Genomic DNA, 16,382 nt, shown 5'->3' with positions numbered 1-16,382 from the left:
ACAAGACATGTGCAGCCACACAGGGGTGTGTGCGTGAGCACACCCAGGAAATTTTAAAATGTGTGTACGCACAGGGGTGTGCGTACGCACAGGTAGCAAAACTTACAGAATCTGTTCACTCGCACAACCTGTGCCAGCGCCCCCAACAAACTAGCCTTCCCAACGTGTGCGTCCGCACATGTTGAAATTTTTCCTTAGATATGTGCGCGCACAAGCTGTGCTAGCACTGCAAACAGAGCGCACATCCCTGCCTGTGCGTGCGCAGATCCCTGCCTGTGCTTGCGCATAGGTGTGTGTGTCTGCACAGTTCAAAATTTTCACAGGGTGTGTGTCCGCACAAGAGTGTGCGCTTGCACATATCAGCAATCATGAAATTCTGCAACTTTGCAGAATTTCAGATTTTTAATACCAACATTGAATGATCATAACTCCCTCAGCAAAATTTTAATTTTCATAAAGTTTATATCGATTTAAAGGGTTTTCAAAAATCTTAGTCTAAACAAATTTCAATCAGTTTCGAAAACCGAGGCAAAAGTTATGATCGAGCAAAGTTTACCAAAAATCCAATTTTACCAAACCTCACCATTTACACAATTTCTTACCATACACATTCCAAATCATACCAAACCACTTAAAGTCACTCCAAGATCCATTTTTCACCAAAAACTACCCGCTTGTGTCACAAACCACAATTTATACCAATCTCTCATCATACCTCATCATTTTCAACATCAATATCATCATATTACAATTATCAATAGCTTTCCACCAACACACTCACCATTCATCATGATATCAACATCAATTTTCTATCATCAAACTCATTCATGCTTCTAAGCCATAAACAACAATAGTCATTCACCCCAATTTATCATACATCATAATCTCAATATCATTATTTCTCAACATAACCATATTAATTCAACATACAACATCAACCAACCTTCATCAATAACCACAATCCAAGCCACCATGAATCTCCAACAAGCATCAACAATCACCACAAGATCCAATACTCAAGCTAATATCACATATAATTTACAATAATTCAACCTAGGGTTTCATATATGCACAAAACCACAAGAAATCAAGTAGTCTCACCTTACCCAATGATGATTGGGACAAAATCCAATAATAATCAAGTACTAGAGTACCTAAATAATCAAAATCACAAGAAGCATTCATTCACCATAGCCAAAAACCGAATCTGTAATGGAAGGAAAAACTGGGCAAGAAATTGGAAATCCCTTACCACTTTGTTTAGATGAAATTGAAGAGCTCGACAAGAGCTTCGCGTAGCAACTGACAGCACGCGAATCTGAGCTTCGTAGCTCAAGTTATAAGAGAAAGAAGGAGAAGATGAATAGTGAATGAAACCCTCACCTCTCCTCTCTTCTATTTCACGTTGCTGCTGCTAGAAAGGGGTGAAAATGGCTGAGTTTGCCACTTAAGTGGCTTTATATATGTTGGGCTTGGGCCCAACTTGGGTCCGGTCCAACCCGTGAGCGTTTTTAGCCCGTTTGGCCCAACTTTGGGCCAAACCTTCAAAATTAACACCCGATTTTCGACTTCTAATATTTTTCTAAGGTTTTTGACTTGTTTTTAATTTTTCTCACACAGTACCGGGCAGACTTAAACCGGTTCAACCGGTTCGCAATTTTTTGCATTTTTTTTGTAGAAAACACATTTTCTGACTCAAAAAAACCTACTAAGTCCAAAAATCATATTTAAATCCTCAAATTCTCACTCTAATTTCTCGAAACCCAATTTGGGCAATATTAATTACTTAATTAAACAGGTAATTAGTTGCGGTTCTTACATTGCCCCTTGCTTAGTTCTTTGCCTGACTCAATCGAAAGTTTCTTGTTTTGATTGAAACTTCTCCTTCCTCCTCTTCCTCGGGGATAACCTCTGGCACGACCTCGATAGTAGGAATATTGATTTCAAGAAGGTGCTCGATGCCCTCAGTGTGGATTACGTCGATACAAATGATCACGTCTCTAGAATTCTTGGCAATTCCTAATCCACTGAACACCTATGGCCTGAGAACGGCTTAAAGGTGTAGACAAATTTTCTTGAGGAGTCTTTGAACTAGAACCCTCCAAACACCTAATTGGCTGCCTCTGGCGCGCTTGCTCTTCTCTATGAGCCAATTCTTTCTTCATCCTTTCCTTTTCAAAAATTGTTGCTGCTTCAGCATCAAAAACAGCATTGCACCACGGACACAAAGATACGTCCCGGTCTTTGATCTTTTGCTGAACGAAGAAATCTAGCAAACCATCCCCTGTCCTGGGGTATACTAATCTAACCTGTGACTCAAAATCATCAAGAGCCACATCAAAGTCATAGGACATGCCCACCATGTTCACTCCAAAGCAAAGTTCGACATAACTGGCCTCAACCTCGAAGGGATCCACATCAACCTTCATCTCTTTCTTGCCATCATCGAATTTCAACCGTCCCTCCATTATCGCTTCTTGAATTAAGTCCCTGAAACGGACACAACTGTTAGTCGAATGACTTGTTGCTTGATGAAATTTATAGTAAGGCTTTCCTTTTAAATCTTTCACAGAAAGCAAAGTTCTACCCTCAGGCAAAATTAATTGTTTATCTTTAAGCAACACATTAAAAATCTAATTAGATTTCGAAATATCAAAACTATATTTCTTTCCACTTTTCAGTTTTGAATCATTCGACTTTTTATTATTGGCTGTTTCTTCAACAAAGAACAAGCATATGGAGGACCTTTTTAAAGTTCGGCCAAATCGACCTCTGTTTCGAAATCGAATTCCTCCTCTAAGGACTCCATGGTTACATAAGCGACCTTTTCTTTTCGAGTAAAGGATTTACTCTTTGATCTTTGTTCATTTCTATACTTTTCTTTCTCTTTTTTCATGAGTTCAGTTTGTCGAACCTTCTCAGCCAAATGGGCTAAATCAGGAATATGCACATTAAGCAGTTTTTTGCGCATATAGAATCCTAACCCCATAGTTGCTATTTTCACTACCTCACTTTCGGGTAATGACACATAGCATCTACTCCTAGCGTTTTTGAAACGTATTAAATAATCATCGATAGTTTCACCATTTTCACGTTTCAAAGCCACTAGATTAGTAACTACTACATTCATTTCCCCTCGATAAAATTGAGCGTGAAAAGCAATTTCTAACTGATTCCATGTTGTAATTGAATTCGGTCTAAGATTCAAAAACCAAGTAAATGCATTCTTCGTCAACGAAGAAGGAAAAAACTTCATTTTCAAATTTTCATCATTAGCTAAGTTTCCAATCTCAACCAAATAACAAGCAACATGTTCACTAGTTGATTCTCCAACTTCACCAGCAAATTTTGTGACTACTTTTGGACTTTTTACCCTTCTTGGCACTTCAGCCATCTGAACAACTTGGGAAAAAGCAAACACAAAATGTGGTCGATTCATAAAACCAACATTAAGCCCAACTCGATTCAAAACTTCTTCCACAATTCTAGTGACTTGATAACGTTCACCACCATGATTAGCACGTAACCTGGCTAAAACATCATCAGCATTTTGACCTCGGGGAATTACATAAGGGTTTTGTTGATTTAAAACATTGTTTTCATTTTGAAAAACATTTTCTATTCCTTCATTATTTCCCCTGGCATTATGCCTTTCACCATCATCATAATCAACAATTCAAGCAATCCTCTCGACTTGTCTAGCAAGATGTTGAAATTTTGATTCATGATCGGCCATCATAGGATTCAGAATTGTAGTCATCTGTTGGGTCAATAAATTAACTAAGTTATGGTGATTTTCCTCCACTTGTTGTCGATATACTGCCATTGAATTAGCAGCATTCAAAGTAGAGCCCACATTATAATCACGAGAATACTCAGAATATTGCTGTGGGTTTTGAGTATTATTAACTCTATTTGCATTCCCAAAGCGGATAGGTGGGATAAAACCATCCCACCGGTGGGGTATAACCAGGAGGAAAACCATAGGGAGGCCAACCAACGGTTAATGGAGGCTGATACAGTGGCGTAGGGCCATGTGGACGAATATTACGTCCAACATTTCCAGTCTGAATAGTTATAACTACTATACTTTCAGTTCCAATTGCAGCCTCCGATCGTGAGGACACGTCGACTTGTTGCACAGATATTGGTATGCTATCATTAGTGGATGAACCACCATTCACAATCAATATCTTATCAGCCATGTGAATGATTTTTCCACTCTATAATCGCATACACTAAGTAATACTGGAAAAAAGGTTGTTTGACACACTTCAATTTAAAAACTGTCCCACCAGGCGTGCCAATTTGTTTTGTCAATTTTTAGCAAATCGATGGTGGTTCGATATCTAGTGATTTGGGAGCGAAACCTACTCCTCTTTGCAGGTACCAGTTTTCTAAAAGTGCATCAAAGCATCTTCGATTAGACCGGAATTGGGAATAAAAATAAATTAAAATTGATAAATCAAAGAAAAGAATAAAATGAAGATTTTTGAAAAGAAAATATATTGAAAACAGAAATGTTTGTGTTGAAATTAAAGGAAAGCGATAAAATGCCTTTGACTGGATCAAAGGACTTTGAATTAGAAGTCAACAATACAAAAATGTAAATTGGACAAAGATGAAGATAAAAAATACTTGGAAAATAGATTTACTTGAAACATAAAGTTTACAGAAAAATAAACTGAAAGAATGAAAGAGGATGGAACCCTACAGAAAAGTTACTCGATTGCAGACTCAGGAATTCCCTGGGATGTGAGTATGCTTGAGTATTTTCTGAGTAAAAATTCCAACCCTGATTTGCTAAGGCTTCCTAATATTTATAGTCTGCCTTTAGTAACTAGCAATTAATTATAATCAATTACAATTAATTACAAATTTGAACTTTTCAAATACTTTCCCCTTGATAACTGCTCCCGCCATTTGATTGGAGACGTTTCCCATGATTTTCTCATGTGATAAAAGCTTTTAACCACTCCACTACAGTGACTGTTCAATCTTCCATTCAAATGCTCAATTCGATTCCCCCTCTCGAAAAGGTTTAATCGAATAACAAGTTATTCGAAATCCAACTAGCGCTCATTATTCTCGATCCTTGCTTATGCATGCATCTTCGAGAAACTGTCTCTAACTCATTTCGAATCGATTTGCTTTCATCGAATAATATTTTTTCGATCAACAGACCCTGACCAAAATTCTTGATTAGGCCTAAAAGGTCATTCATCTCGTTGGAAATAAATTGAATCTAATCAATTTTCATCTGATAGTACTATACATTGACATAATTATAGGAGAATTAACTTTAGCGAGATAACAATATAGTATTTAGTTACCACAGGAATATTTTTATATATAAAATTATCAATCAATTATGTATGGCTTATGATAAAAATAATATATTCAACATGGATATTGTTTGTTAGGTAAAAGATAACAAATTGACAAAGAAAATTAATTACAATGGGTATATTCATTTTAAGAAATATTTTTTTATATAATACTATAAAAAAATATCATGGTCACCCTAAATTATTACAGGTTCAACTTCCATCGGTAGTGATAGAATGTCTAAATTGAGATATTTTCGGGCTATAATATTCATCAAAAACAATTAATGAAACACTCATCTATACCTTCTCATTTTGAGTACATTTATACATAAATAAAAAAAAAGAAAAGAAGAGTTAAAATAGTAAAAGTGATAAAAAAATAATGATTCTTATAATTTTATATGGCTATCTAAAAAAAAAAAAAGAGAACTCAAAAAAACTAAAAAGGCTTAATATGTTCATAAATTCGCGGACCTGTAAATTAGAAACACAAGACAGCCAATCCGAAATGTCACAAAATCCCCCGCTCTTCGGGGATGTCCTCAGCGCCGAGGAACCTGTACTAGGGTGTATGTGCGACTCGTTTAGATCATAGACTATGCATGGGACTTTTGGCTTTATTATCATTCAGCGCAGTTGCCGCCTTTTTAGAAATAAATTCATTATAATGGGTATATTTATTTTAACAAATATTCATTTATCTAATACTATAAAAAAATATACTGGCTACCTTGAATTATTACAGGTCAACTTTCATTCACAGTGGTAGAATGCCTAAATTGAGATATATTCATCAAACAAACAATCAATGAAACACTCATCCGTACTTTCTCATTCGAGTACATTTATACGTAATAAAAAATTATACATAAAAAAAAAGAAAGAAAAAAAAAAGTTGAAATAGCAAAAGCGATAAAAATAATGATTCTTATAATTTTGTGTGGCCATCTATATATAATAGACCAGACGACTATGATTATCTAACAAAATTAATTTGTATCTATTATATTCAATTTTAATAAGTAAGAAATCATCTTATTTTAATTTAGTTCTTAATTCACATTATTTGAATTTGGCTCAATATATATGATTTTATTTGATTTGATTTAATTATTAGTTAAAAATATATCAATTGCCTATTTTATTCATAGATTTATTATTTTAATGACAAATAAATTAATAAAATTAATTAATTAGTACACACAATAAATTTTGTTTAATAAATTAACAGAAATAAATTAAAAAATACCAATAGAACATTAAAAGAAATAAATTAAGAAATACTACCAAATCAAATTTATATAAATTATAATAAATTATGTGATATTTAAATATCTAATCAAATCAATTAGTTGATACAATTAGTTTATCATAATAATTTATATTTAATGAATCATTAAAAGAAACAAATCAAAAAACACTCTCAGAAGTATACCATGTCAATTCTATTATTAAATGTAGAAACCTGATTTTTATATAATAGAATAGATGTTTTCAACATGGATATTGTTTGTTAGGTAAAAGATAACAAATTGACAAAGAAAATTAATTACAATGGGTATATTCATTTTAAGAAATATTTTTTTATATAATACTATAAAAAAATATCATGGTCACCCTAAATTATTACAGGTTCAACTTCCATCGGTAGTGATAGAATGTCTAAATTGAGATATTTTCGGGCTATAATATTCATCAAAAACAATTAATGAAACACTCATCTATACCTTCTCATTTTGAGTACATTTATACATAAATAAAAAAAAAGAAAAGAAGAGTTAAAATAGTAAAAGTGATAAAAAAATAATGATTCTTATAATTTTATATGGCTATCTATATATAGAAGACTAGAAGACCATAATTAATTTATATTTATTACATTCAATTTGAATAAGTAAAAAAATCATATTATTTTAGTTTAATTCTTAATTCACATTATTTGAATTTAGCTCAATATATATGATTTGATTTGATTTAATTATTAGTGAAAAATATCTCAAGAACCTATTTTATTCATAGATTTATTATTTTTATAATTAATAAATTAATCTAATTAATTAATTAATACAGATAATTAGTATAATTAATTTAGTTTAATAAATTAAAAAATAAATTAAAAAAATACTAACAGAACATTCAGCATTCTTTCCTTCCAAGACTTCCCCATACTTTTCAAAATATTTTTCTTGATAGTTCCTTCAATATCTTCATCAAAGTGGAAAATTTGCTACACAGATAATAATTATTGGTCAAAAATTATAAGAATAAGCATATTTAACTCAAAGGGGATATCAACATTTACCTTGATGCATTCGTTGTAAACCTTGTCTTTAGTGGTAATCTTACGCCAACTTCTTTCACAGGTAGGAAATTTTCCATAGTCAGTTCCCAACAGACCAAGCACGCCACTCAACAGTCCAGCTTCGTCTCCAATTGCTTGCTTTGCCCTGTTGAACCTCAGCACGATCTTCCTACCGTTAGGCCGTTCCATAGCCTCTCTCACGCTTAGTCTTGCTGGCTTGATTGTGCCGTCAGAATCTACATGTCAAGTATAATACGTCATATGTGTATCCATTGTGGACAGCATGCGAAAAAATTAATATATAGCATAGAGTCTAAATTTGATAGACAAAGAAAAATTATTAAATACATTACCGATTATCTTAACTGCCCAAAACTCTATAGTCTTGCGTCTTTTGTGACGCTGAGCACTAGAATCAACAGCGGGGTCATCAGCTTGTTGATCAAGTGAATCTACGTTATTTGCATTGGCTGCCAAGTTTACGTGGCCTGGCTCCGAATTCTGAATGTTAGTTGTGCTCGTTTGTGGAGCATGCCTTGGTACACTGCGTAGAGGAAGGAACGGGCGTGCAGTTGCAGGGACACTATCACCGTGGGAGCATTTCAGAGTCGTGGGTAGCTGAAGCCGGAGATGGAGCCGTGTGAGGTTGCTGACATCCTGGTCCTAACAATAAAAGGGATCCACAAATAACTGGCCTCAACCTCGAAGGGATCCACATCAACCTTCATCTCTTTCTTGCCATCATCGAATTTCAACCGTCCCTCCATTATCGCTTCTTGAATTAAGTCCCTGAAACGGACACAACTGTTAGTCGAATGACTTGTTGCTTGATGAAATTTACAGTAAGGCTTTCCTTTTAAATCTTTCACAGAAAGCAAAGTTCTACCCTCAGGCAAAATTAATTGTTTATCTTTAAGCAACACATTAAAAATCTAATCAGATTTCGAAATATCAAAACTATATTTCTTTCCACTTTTCAGTTTTGAATCATTCGACTTTTCATTATTGGCTATTTCTTCAACAAAGAACAAGCATATGGAGGACCTTTTTAAAGTTCGGCCAAATCGACCTCTGTTTCGAAATCGAATTCCTCCTCTAAGGACTCCATGGTTACATAAGCGACCTTTTCTTTTCGAGTAAAGGATTTACTCTTTGATCTTTGTTCATTTCTATACTTTTCTTTCTCTTTTTTCATGAGTTCAGTTTGTCGAACCTTCTCAGCCAAATGGGCTAAATCAGGAATATGCACATTGAGCAGTTTTCTGCGCATATAGAATCCTAACCCCATAGTTGCTATTTTCACTACCTCACTTTCGGGTAATGACACATAGCATCTACTCCTAGCGTTTTTGAAACGTATTAAATAATCATCGATAGTTTCACCATTTTCACGTTTCAAAGCCACTAGATTAGTAACTACTACATTCATTTCCCCTCGATAAAATTGAGCGTGAAAAGCAATTTCTAACTGATTCCATGTTGTAATTGAATTCGGTCTAAGATTCAAAAACCAAGTAAATGCATTCTTCGTCAACGAAGAAGGAAAAAACTTCATTTTCAAATTTTCATCATTAGCTAAGTTTCCAATCTCAACCAAATAACAAGCAACATGTTCACTAGTTGATTCTCCAACTTCACCAGCAAATTTTGTGACTATTTTTGGACTTTTTACCCCTCTTGGCACTTCAGCCATATGAACAACTTGGGAAAAAGCAAACACAAAATGTGGTCGATTCATAAAACCAACATTAAGCCCAACTCGATTCAAAACTTCTTCCACAATTCTAGTGACTTGATAACGTTCACCACCATGATTAGCACGTAACCTGGCTAAAACATCATCAGCATTTTGACCTCGGGGAATTACATAAGGGTTTTGTTGATTTAAAACATTGTTTTCATTTTGAAAAACATTTTCTATTCCTTCATTATTTCCCCTGGCATTATGCCTTTCACCATCATCATAATCAACAATTCAAGCAATCCTCTCGACTTGTCTAGCAAGATGTTGAAATTTTGATTCATGATCGGCCATCATAGGATTCAGAATTGTAGTCATCTGTTGGGTCAATAAATTAACTAAGTTATGGTGATTTTCCTCCACTTGTTGTCGATATACTGCCATTGAATTAGCAGCATTCAAAGTAGAGCCCACATTATAATCACGAGAATACTCAGAATATTGCTGTGGGTTTTGAGTATTATTAACTCTATTTGCATTCCCAAAGCGGATAGGTGGGATAAAACCATCCCACCGGTGGGGTATAACCAGGAGGAAAACCATAGGGAGGCCAACCAACGGTTAATGGAGGCTGATACAGTGGCGTAGGGCCATGTGGACGAATATTACGTCCAACATTTCCAGTCTGAATAGTTATAACTACTATACTTTCAGTTCCAATTGCAGCCTCCGATCGTGAGGACACGTCGACTTGTTGCACAGATATTGGTATGCTATCATTAGTGGATGAACCACCATTCACAATCAATATCTCATCAGCCATGTGAATGATTTTCCCACTCTATAATCGCATACACTAAGTAATACTGGAAAAAAGGTTGTTTGACACACTTCAATTTAAAAACTGTCCCACCAGGCGTGCCAATTTGTTTTGTCAATTTTTATATAATAGACCAGACGACTATGATTATCTAACAAAATTAATTTGTATCTATTATATTCAATTTTAATAAGTAAGAAATCATCTTATTTTAATTTAGTTCTTAATTCACATTATTTGAATTTGGCTCAATATATATGATTTTATTTGATTTGATTTAATTATTAGTTAAAAATATATCAATTGCCTATTTTATTCATAGATTTATTATTTTAATGACAAATAAATTAATAAAATTAATTAATTAGTACACACAATAAATTTTGTTTAATAAATTAACAGAAATAAATTAAAAAATACCAATAGAACATTAAAAGAAATAAATTAAGAAATACTACCAAATCAAATTTATATAAATTATAATAAATTATGTGATATTTAAATATCTAATCAAATCAATTAGTTGATACAATTAGTTTATCATAATAATTTATATTTAATGAATCATTAAAAGAAACAAATCAAAAAACACTCTCAGAAGTATACCATGTCAATTCTATTATTAAATGTAGAAACCTGATTTTTATATAATAGAATAGATGTTATTATTTAAATTACTATTCTAGTGTTTGAATTTATGAATAACATATTCTGAAAACTAATCACATTTTAATTTACAATAATAAAACATAATTATAACAACAATCATACTAAATGTATATAAAAAATAATTACCTATATAAAATACATATTGAAAAATAAAATACACGTTAAAAATAAGTTAAACAATGCATGTATCTATACATAAATACATAATAATTAATAGATGATTTTATAGCTTTTTTTTTATGTACACATAATATTTTTATTATAAAAATTATGGTTTAATTACTCTATCAGCTACAAGGGAGGCGCGTAATGGCGGCGGTTTTTTTCTTGATTAGCGGCGGTTTTAAACCGCCTCAAAATCAATGACCGGCGGTTTATCATACCGCCAAGGATATTGGTGCCGGCAATAAGTTTGGTGGCAATTTTTAATAACCGTCGGTATAACGGCCACTAAATCAAAATTTCGTGGCGGTCGTGCAACAAACCGCCGGCATATGCAAGTGACACGATTTTCTTCATGTTTACCGGCGGTTCTAAAACCGCTACTATTTTCTATGTTGTTTTCGAGTGGATGCGTGTTTTGGGCGATTTCAAAACCGCCCGAAACAGAAATAAGGTTTCCGCCTTTCCGGCACAGTTACCGGCGGCTATGAACCGCCGCAATACCAATCAGATAAATTCACACTCTTCGGCGGTTTAAAACCGCCACTAAATAAAGAAAAATAAGAAAAGAAAAGTTGGATTTTTTTAAATAAATCGTAAAGTTTTTTTAAAATATTATAGACCTATTTTTTGTGTTTTTTATTTTTTATTATTTTAAGAGTTAAAAAAAACAATTATCTGCAGAACAAAATAATATATTCATGAAAGTACGAAGAAAACAAATCTCTACAAAGAGTTGTATAGTCTAATTCAAAAAAAGTTTGCTTCAACCCAAAATAATTCCAATCCTACTACATTATTCTCCACTCTATCATTCCACGGAACTCATCCCTGCAGCGATCTCTGGTGGGAGCTCCTCACCCTGGCGTTGGTACACATAAATCAGAGCATCCTCCATCGCCTTCCTCTTCAACTTCTCGCGTTCCAGCTCTGCTTGCAGTTCTAGCAGCTTCCTCTGGGTCTCCTCTACTTGGACTCCGTTGACCGGCGCACGTGAATTCGAACCAAAGAGTTGACTAGGAGTCGGTCCAGCACCCATACCACGTACTCTGCCAGGTTTCTCTTTTCCAAAAACCTGAGCAATGGAATCATTTTGAGACAACAATCTAGAAGACTCATCCTGTTGCTCAATCTCCTCAATTCTCTCCTACAGACACAAATTAGCAAATACAATCATTAAAATATCACACAACTATAAATGAAAAAATTAGTAGTACTTACACCAATTACTCTTGCTTCATCATTGCATCATTGATCCATCGTTTTTTTGTGCACTTTTATCCATAACTCTCCTCTACCGATGCTTCTCCCTTGTTCTTCCGACTGTATCAACAAACAACAAAGTATCACCATATTATTCCACACAATCAAGTGAACTTAAGTCATAGAAATAGTTTTAAGGTGAGTGAATAAAAAAGTAAAGCATCTTCTTCCATCCGCCGTGCAAAGCTTTTCGACCCACCAATGTGGGTATATAGTTGCTTTGATCGATTAGCCGCATTTTTCTTGCACTTCTCCTGTTGGTTCATCAGAGACAAAGGGCAATTAGAATCTAATTTAAAAAAGACTCAATGCTAAATAATTTGTAATGTTGTAGCACCAATGAGTTACTATATTACCTTTGTCTCCTCTTCGGCACGATAGTTAAGGAACCATCTCCAATGCTCTCGATCGATTCCAGGCGGACGTTGCTCAATGTTTTCTTCAGTCATAAGTGTTGGCTCATAAAAAGTATCGTACAACCTCAGCATTCTTTCCTTCCAAGACTTCCCCATACTTTTCAAAATATTTTTCTTGATAGTTCCTTCAATATCTTCATCAAAGTGGAAAATTTGCTACACAGATAATAATTATTGGTAAAAAATTATAAGAATAAGCATATTTAACTCAAAGGGGATATCAACATTTACCTTGATGCATTCGTTGTAAACCTTGTCTTTAGTGGTAATCTTACGCCAACTTCTTTCACAGGTAGGAAATTTTCCATAGTCAGTTCCCAACAGACCAAGCACGCCACTCAACAGTCCAGCTTCGTCTCCAATTGCTTGCTTTGCCCTGTTGAACCTCAGCACGATCTTCCTACCGTTAGGCCGTTCCATAGCCTCTCTCACGCTTAGTCTTGCTGGCTTGATTGTGCCGTCAGAATCTACATGTCAAGTATAATACGTCATATGTGTATCCATTGTGGACAGCATGCAAAAAAATTAATATATAGCATAGAGTCTAAATCTGATAGACAAAGGAAAATTACTAAATACATTACCGATTATCTTAACTGTCCAAAACTCTGTAGTCTTGTGTCTTTTGCAACGCTGAGCACTAGAATAAAAAATGTGGTCATCAGCTTGTTGATCAAGTGAATCTACGTTATTTGCATTGGCTGCCAAGTTTACGTGGCCTGGCTCCGAATTCTGAATGTTAGTTGTGCTCGTTTGTGGAGCATGCCTTGGTACACTGCGTAGAGGAAGGAACGGGCGTGCAGTTGCAGGGACACTATCACCGTGGGAGCATTTCAGAGTCGTGGGTAGCTGAAGCCGGAGATGGAGCCGTGTGAGGTTGCTGACATCCTGGTCCTAATTTTGCTTTTTTAGTGTAACGACCTTTCCTAGCCATCTTAAAAGATATATGGCACCTGTTTTCCAGCTATGTCATTGCCAGGCGTTTTAGGACCGGGAATAATCATAGAGAGAATAAAGTTGGTTTGTTTCATGCAAATCCATGGGGGTAGGTTGTACGGGATAAGAATCACTAGCCATATTGAGTACTTTCAACTGAGGTTTCCATAAGGATTAAAGCCATCACTGGCCAGGGCTAAGCGAACATTGCGCGGATCACCAGAAAAGTCAGTATATCTCCTGTCAAATGCTTTCCAACCCTCTCCGTCCCTGGGATGCCTCAAAGTACCGTCAGATATGGTTCCTCTCTTGTGCCACAACATGTCCACGGATGTCTTGCTGGACATGAATAATCGCTGCAACCGTGGAATCAGAGGAAAGTAACGGAGAATCTTCGCCGGTAGAGGTTTCCCATTCTTCTTGACAACGGCGTTGATCCTTACTAAGAAATTCTTTCGGGTCTTTTGCTTCCACCTGGATGCTCCACACCGTTTGCATCTAGACAGGTCTTGATCGGGGCCCTGATACAGCATGCAGTCATTTGGACATGCATCTATCTTCTTATACTCAATACCGAGCTTCCTTATGATCCTCTTGGCATCGTGCAACGTCTTCGGAATCACTGCATGCTCAAAGGCATCTCCCAGTAGCTCTAGAATCAAACTGAAAGCCTTGTCACTCACTCTGCACATGCACTTGATATGGTAGAGCCTCACCAAGAAAGACAACTTCGAGAATTTTGAGCATCCCGGATACAATTCCTGCTCACCATCCTCCAGCAAGTCGTGAAGGGTACGAGCCTCGCGGCTAGGTTTGTCAGATATGAACGGCAGCCCCTCCGAAACGTCTCCGACATGCCCATTCATCGAGTCTTCATCGTCACTCTGCAGTCCCGGCATGTTGAATGCGTCGTGAACCATGTCACGCATTTGATATCCTGAATAAAGCATCTTCTTCCATCCGCCGTGCAAAGCTTTTCGACCCACCAATGTGGGTATATAGTTGCTTTGATCGATTAGCCGCATTTTTCTTGCACTTCTCCTGTTGGTTCATCAGAGACAAAGGGCAATTAGAATCTAATTTAAAAAAGACTCAATGCTAAATAATTTGTAATGTTGTGTACCAATGAGTTACTATATTACCTTTGTCTCCTCTTCGGCGCGATAGTTAAGGAACCATCTCCAATGCTCTCGATCGATTCTAGGCGGACGTTGCTCAATGTTTTCTTCAGTCATAAGTGTTGGCTCATAAAAAGTATCGTACAACCTCAGCATTCTTTCCTTCCAAGACTTCCTCATACTTTTCAAAATATTTTTCTTGATAGTTCCTTCAATATCTTCATCAAAGTGGAAAATTTGCTACACAGATAATAATTATTGGTAAAAAATTATAAGAATAAGCATATTTAACTCAAAGGGGATATCAACATTTACCTTGATGCATTCGTTGTAAACCTTGTCTTTAGTGGTAATCTTACGCCAACTTCTTTCACAGGTAGGAAATTTTCCATAGTCAGTTCCCAACAGACCAAGCACGCCACTCAACAGTCCAGCTTCGTCTCCAATTGCTTGCTTTGCCCTGTTGAACCTCAGCACGATCTTCCTACCGTTAGGCCGTTCCATAGCCTCTCTCACGCTTAGTCTTGCTGGCTTGATTGTGCCGTCAGAATCTACATGTCAAGTATAATACGTCATATGTGTATCCATTGTGGACAGCATGCAAAAAAATTAATATATAGCATAGAGTCTAAATTTGATAGACAAAGGAAAATTATTAAATACATTACCGATTATCTTAACTGCCCAAAACTCTATAGTCTTGCGTCTTTTGCGACGCTGAGCACTAGAATCAACAGCGGGGTCATCAGCTTGTTGATCAAGTGAATCTACGTTATTTGCATTGGCTGCCAAGTTTACGTGGCCTGGCTCCGAATTCTGAATGTTAGTTGTGCTCGTTTGTGGAGCATGCCTTGGTACACTGCGTAGAGGAAGGAACGGGCGTGCAGTTGCAGGGACACTATCACCGTGGGAGCATTTCAGAGTCGTGGGTAGCTGAAGCCGGAGATGGAGCCGTGTGAGGTTGCTGACATCCTGGTCCTAATTTTGCTTTTTTAGTGTAACGACCTTTCCTAGCCATCTTAAAAGATAAATGGCACCTGTTTTCCAGCTAAAACAAATCATAATGAAAAAGGGTCAAATCATGATGTATACTTTGGTAATTCATAATTAAAGAATTAGCCGCTGAAAAATGACGATTTTTCAAGAATTCAATTATCATACAATAATAAAATTAAAAGAGTACGTAAAGAGTACATAAAAAATATACAAAAATTAAAAATATTATCCTGTATATTACATGATGGATAGTATTAATAATTAATAAGAAGACTGATGAGAAAGCCAACTAACACAGCCCTTTTTTGGGCAGCGTGAAAGCCTACATTAATAAGGAATTGGGAGATAATCGCATTTTAACATCTAGAGTTGAAAGATCTATTGGTGCTTACCAAGACAGTGACGCGAGTGAAGGGTCCTCGTCAGCAACGGCAAGAACATGCGCTGGCAGGGTAGATGAGGGCCTCTCTATACAAGGGGTTGCTTCAATGGGTGTACGGCTGTGAGTTAGGGCTAGGGTGGTGGATGATGTATAAGGATTCGGGAGAAAGGATTTGGGCGCACGGGGACGTAATTCAAAATATGAATTCCACTATATATAGGGTTGTTGTTATTAAGTTTGTTAGCGTGTTAGTGTAAATAATAATAATAATAATAATAATAATAATAATAATAATAATAATAATTAA

General features: G+C 35.7%; 3 protein-coding genes across 3 annotated transcripts in view; all 3 read right to left on the bottom strand.

The window, feature by feature from the left end:
- On the bottom strand, positions 7,444 to 8,020 carry LOC107636074. The gene is made up of 3 exons (XM_016339610.1): positions 7,999 to 8,020; positions 7,633 to 7,868; positions 7,444 to 7,557 (listed from the first exon to the last, which is right to left on the bottom strand). Exons 2-3 carry the CDS (start codon positions 7,819 to 7,821, stop codon positions 7,444 to 7,446), a joined length of 303 nt encoding a protein of 100 aa, XP_016195096.1. The 5' UTR covers positions 7,822 to 7,868; positions 7,999 to 8,020.
- Positions 12,332 to 13,104, bottom strand: LOC107636075. Its single transcript, XM_021120141.1, has 3 exons — positions 12,875 to 13,104; positions 12,584 to 12,799; positions 12,332 to 12,481 (listed from the first exon to the last, which is right to left on the bottom strand). The coding sequence occupies exons 1-3, from the start codon at positions 13,061 to 13,063 to the stop codon at positions 12,347 to 12,349; spliced, it is 540 nt and encodes a 179-aa protein (XP_020975800.1). The 5' UTR covers positions 13,064 to 13,104; the 3' UTR covers positions 12,332 to 12,346.
- LOC107636076 overlaps positions 14,501 to 16,382 on the bottom strand; it is a 4,086-nt gene continuing 2,204 nt past the window's right edge. Inside the window, exons 2-5 of the mRNA XM_021122346.1 lie at positions 15,366 to 15,661; positions 15,013 to 15,248; positions 14,722 to 14,937; positions 14,501 to 14,620 (exon numbers count right to left, since the gene is read on the bottom strand). Coding sequence (XP_020978005.1) covers positions 14,501 to 14,620; positions 14,722 to 14,937; positions 15,013 to 15,248; positions 15,366 to 15,661 — 868 coding nt within the window. The remainder of the gene's footprint in view (positions 14,621 to 14,721; positions 14,938 to 15,012; positions 15,249 to 15,365; positions 15,662 to 16,382) is intronic.

Source organism: Arachis ipaensis, chromosome B04 (genome assembly GCF_000816755.2).
Source record: "Arachis ipaensis cultivar K30076 chromosome B04, Araip1.1, whole genome shotgun sequence".
Taxonomy (NCBI): domain Eukaryota; kingdom Viridiplantae; phylum Streptophyta; class Magnoliopsida; order Fabales; family Fabaceae; genus Arachis; species Arachis ipaensis.
This window is presented reverse-complemented; position numbering and strand designations above follow the sequence as displayed.

What these genes read in the sequence shown, in the direction of transcription:
- LOC107636075 (XM_021120141.1), bottom strand. Translation starts at nt 13,063, where the DNA reads ATGGAACGGCCTAACGGTAGGAAGATCGTGCTGAGGTTCAACAGGGCA. An exon ending in TTTACAACGAATGCATCAAG is followed by an intron (nt 12,800 to 12,874) that starts GTAAATGTTGAT and finishes TTATCTGTGTAG; the next exon opens with CAAATTTTCCACTTTGATGA. An exon ending in GTGCCGAAGAGGAGACAAAG is followed by an intron (nt 12,482 to 12,583) that starts GTAATATAGTAA and finishes ATGAACCAACAG; the next exon opens with GAGAAGTGCAAGAAAAATGC.
- LOC107636074 (XM_016339610.1), bottom strand. Translation starts at nt 7,821, where the DNA reads ATGGAACGGCCTAACGGTAGGAAGATCGTGCTGAGGTTCAACAGGGCA. An exon ending in TTTACAACGAATGCATCAAG is followed by an intron (nt 7,558 to 7,632) that starts GTAAATGTTGAT and finishes TTATCTGTGTAG; the next exon opens with CAAATTTTCCACTTTGATGA.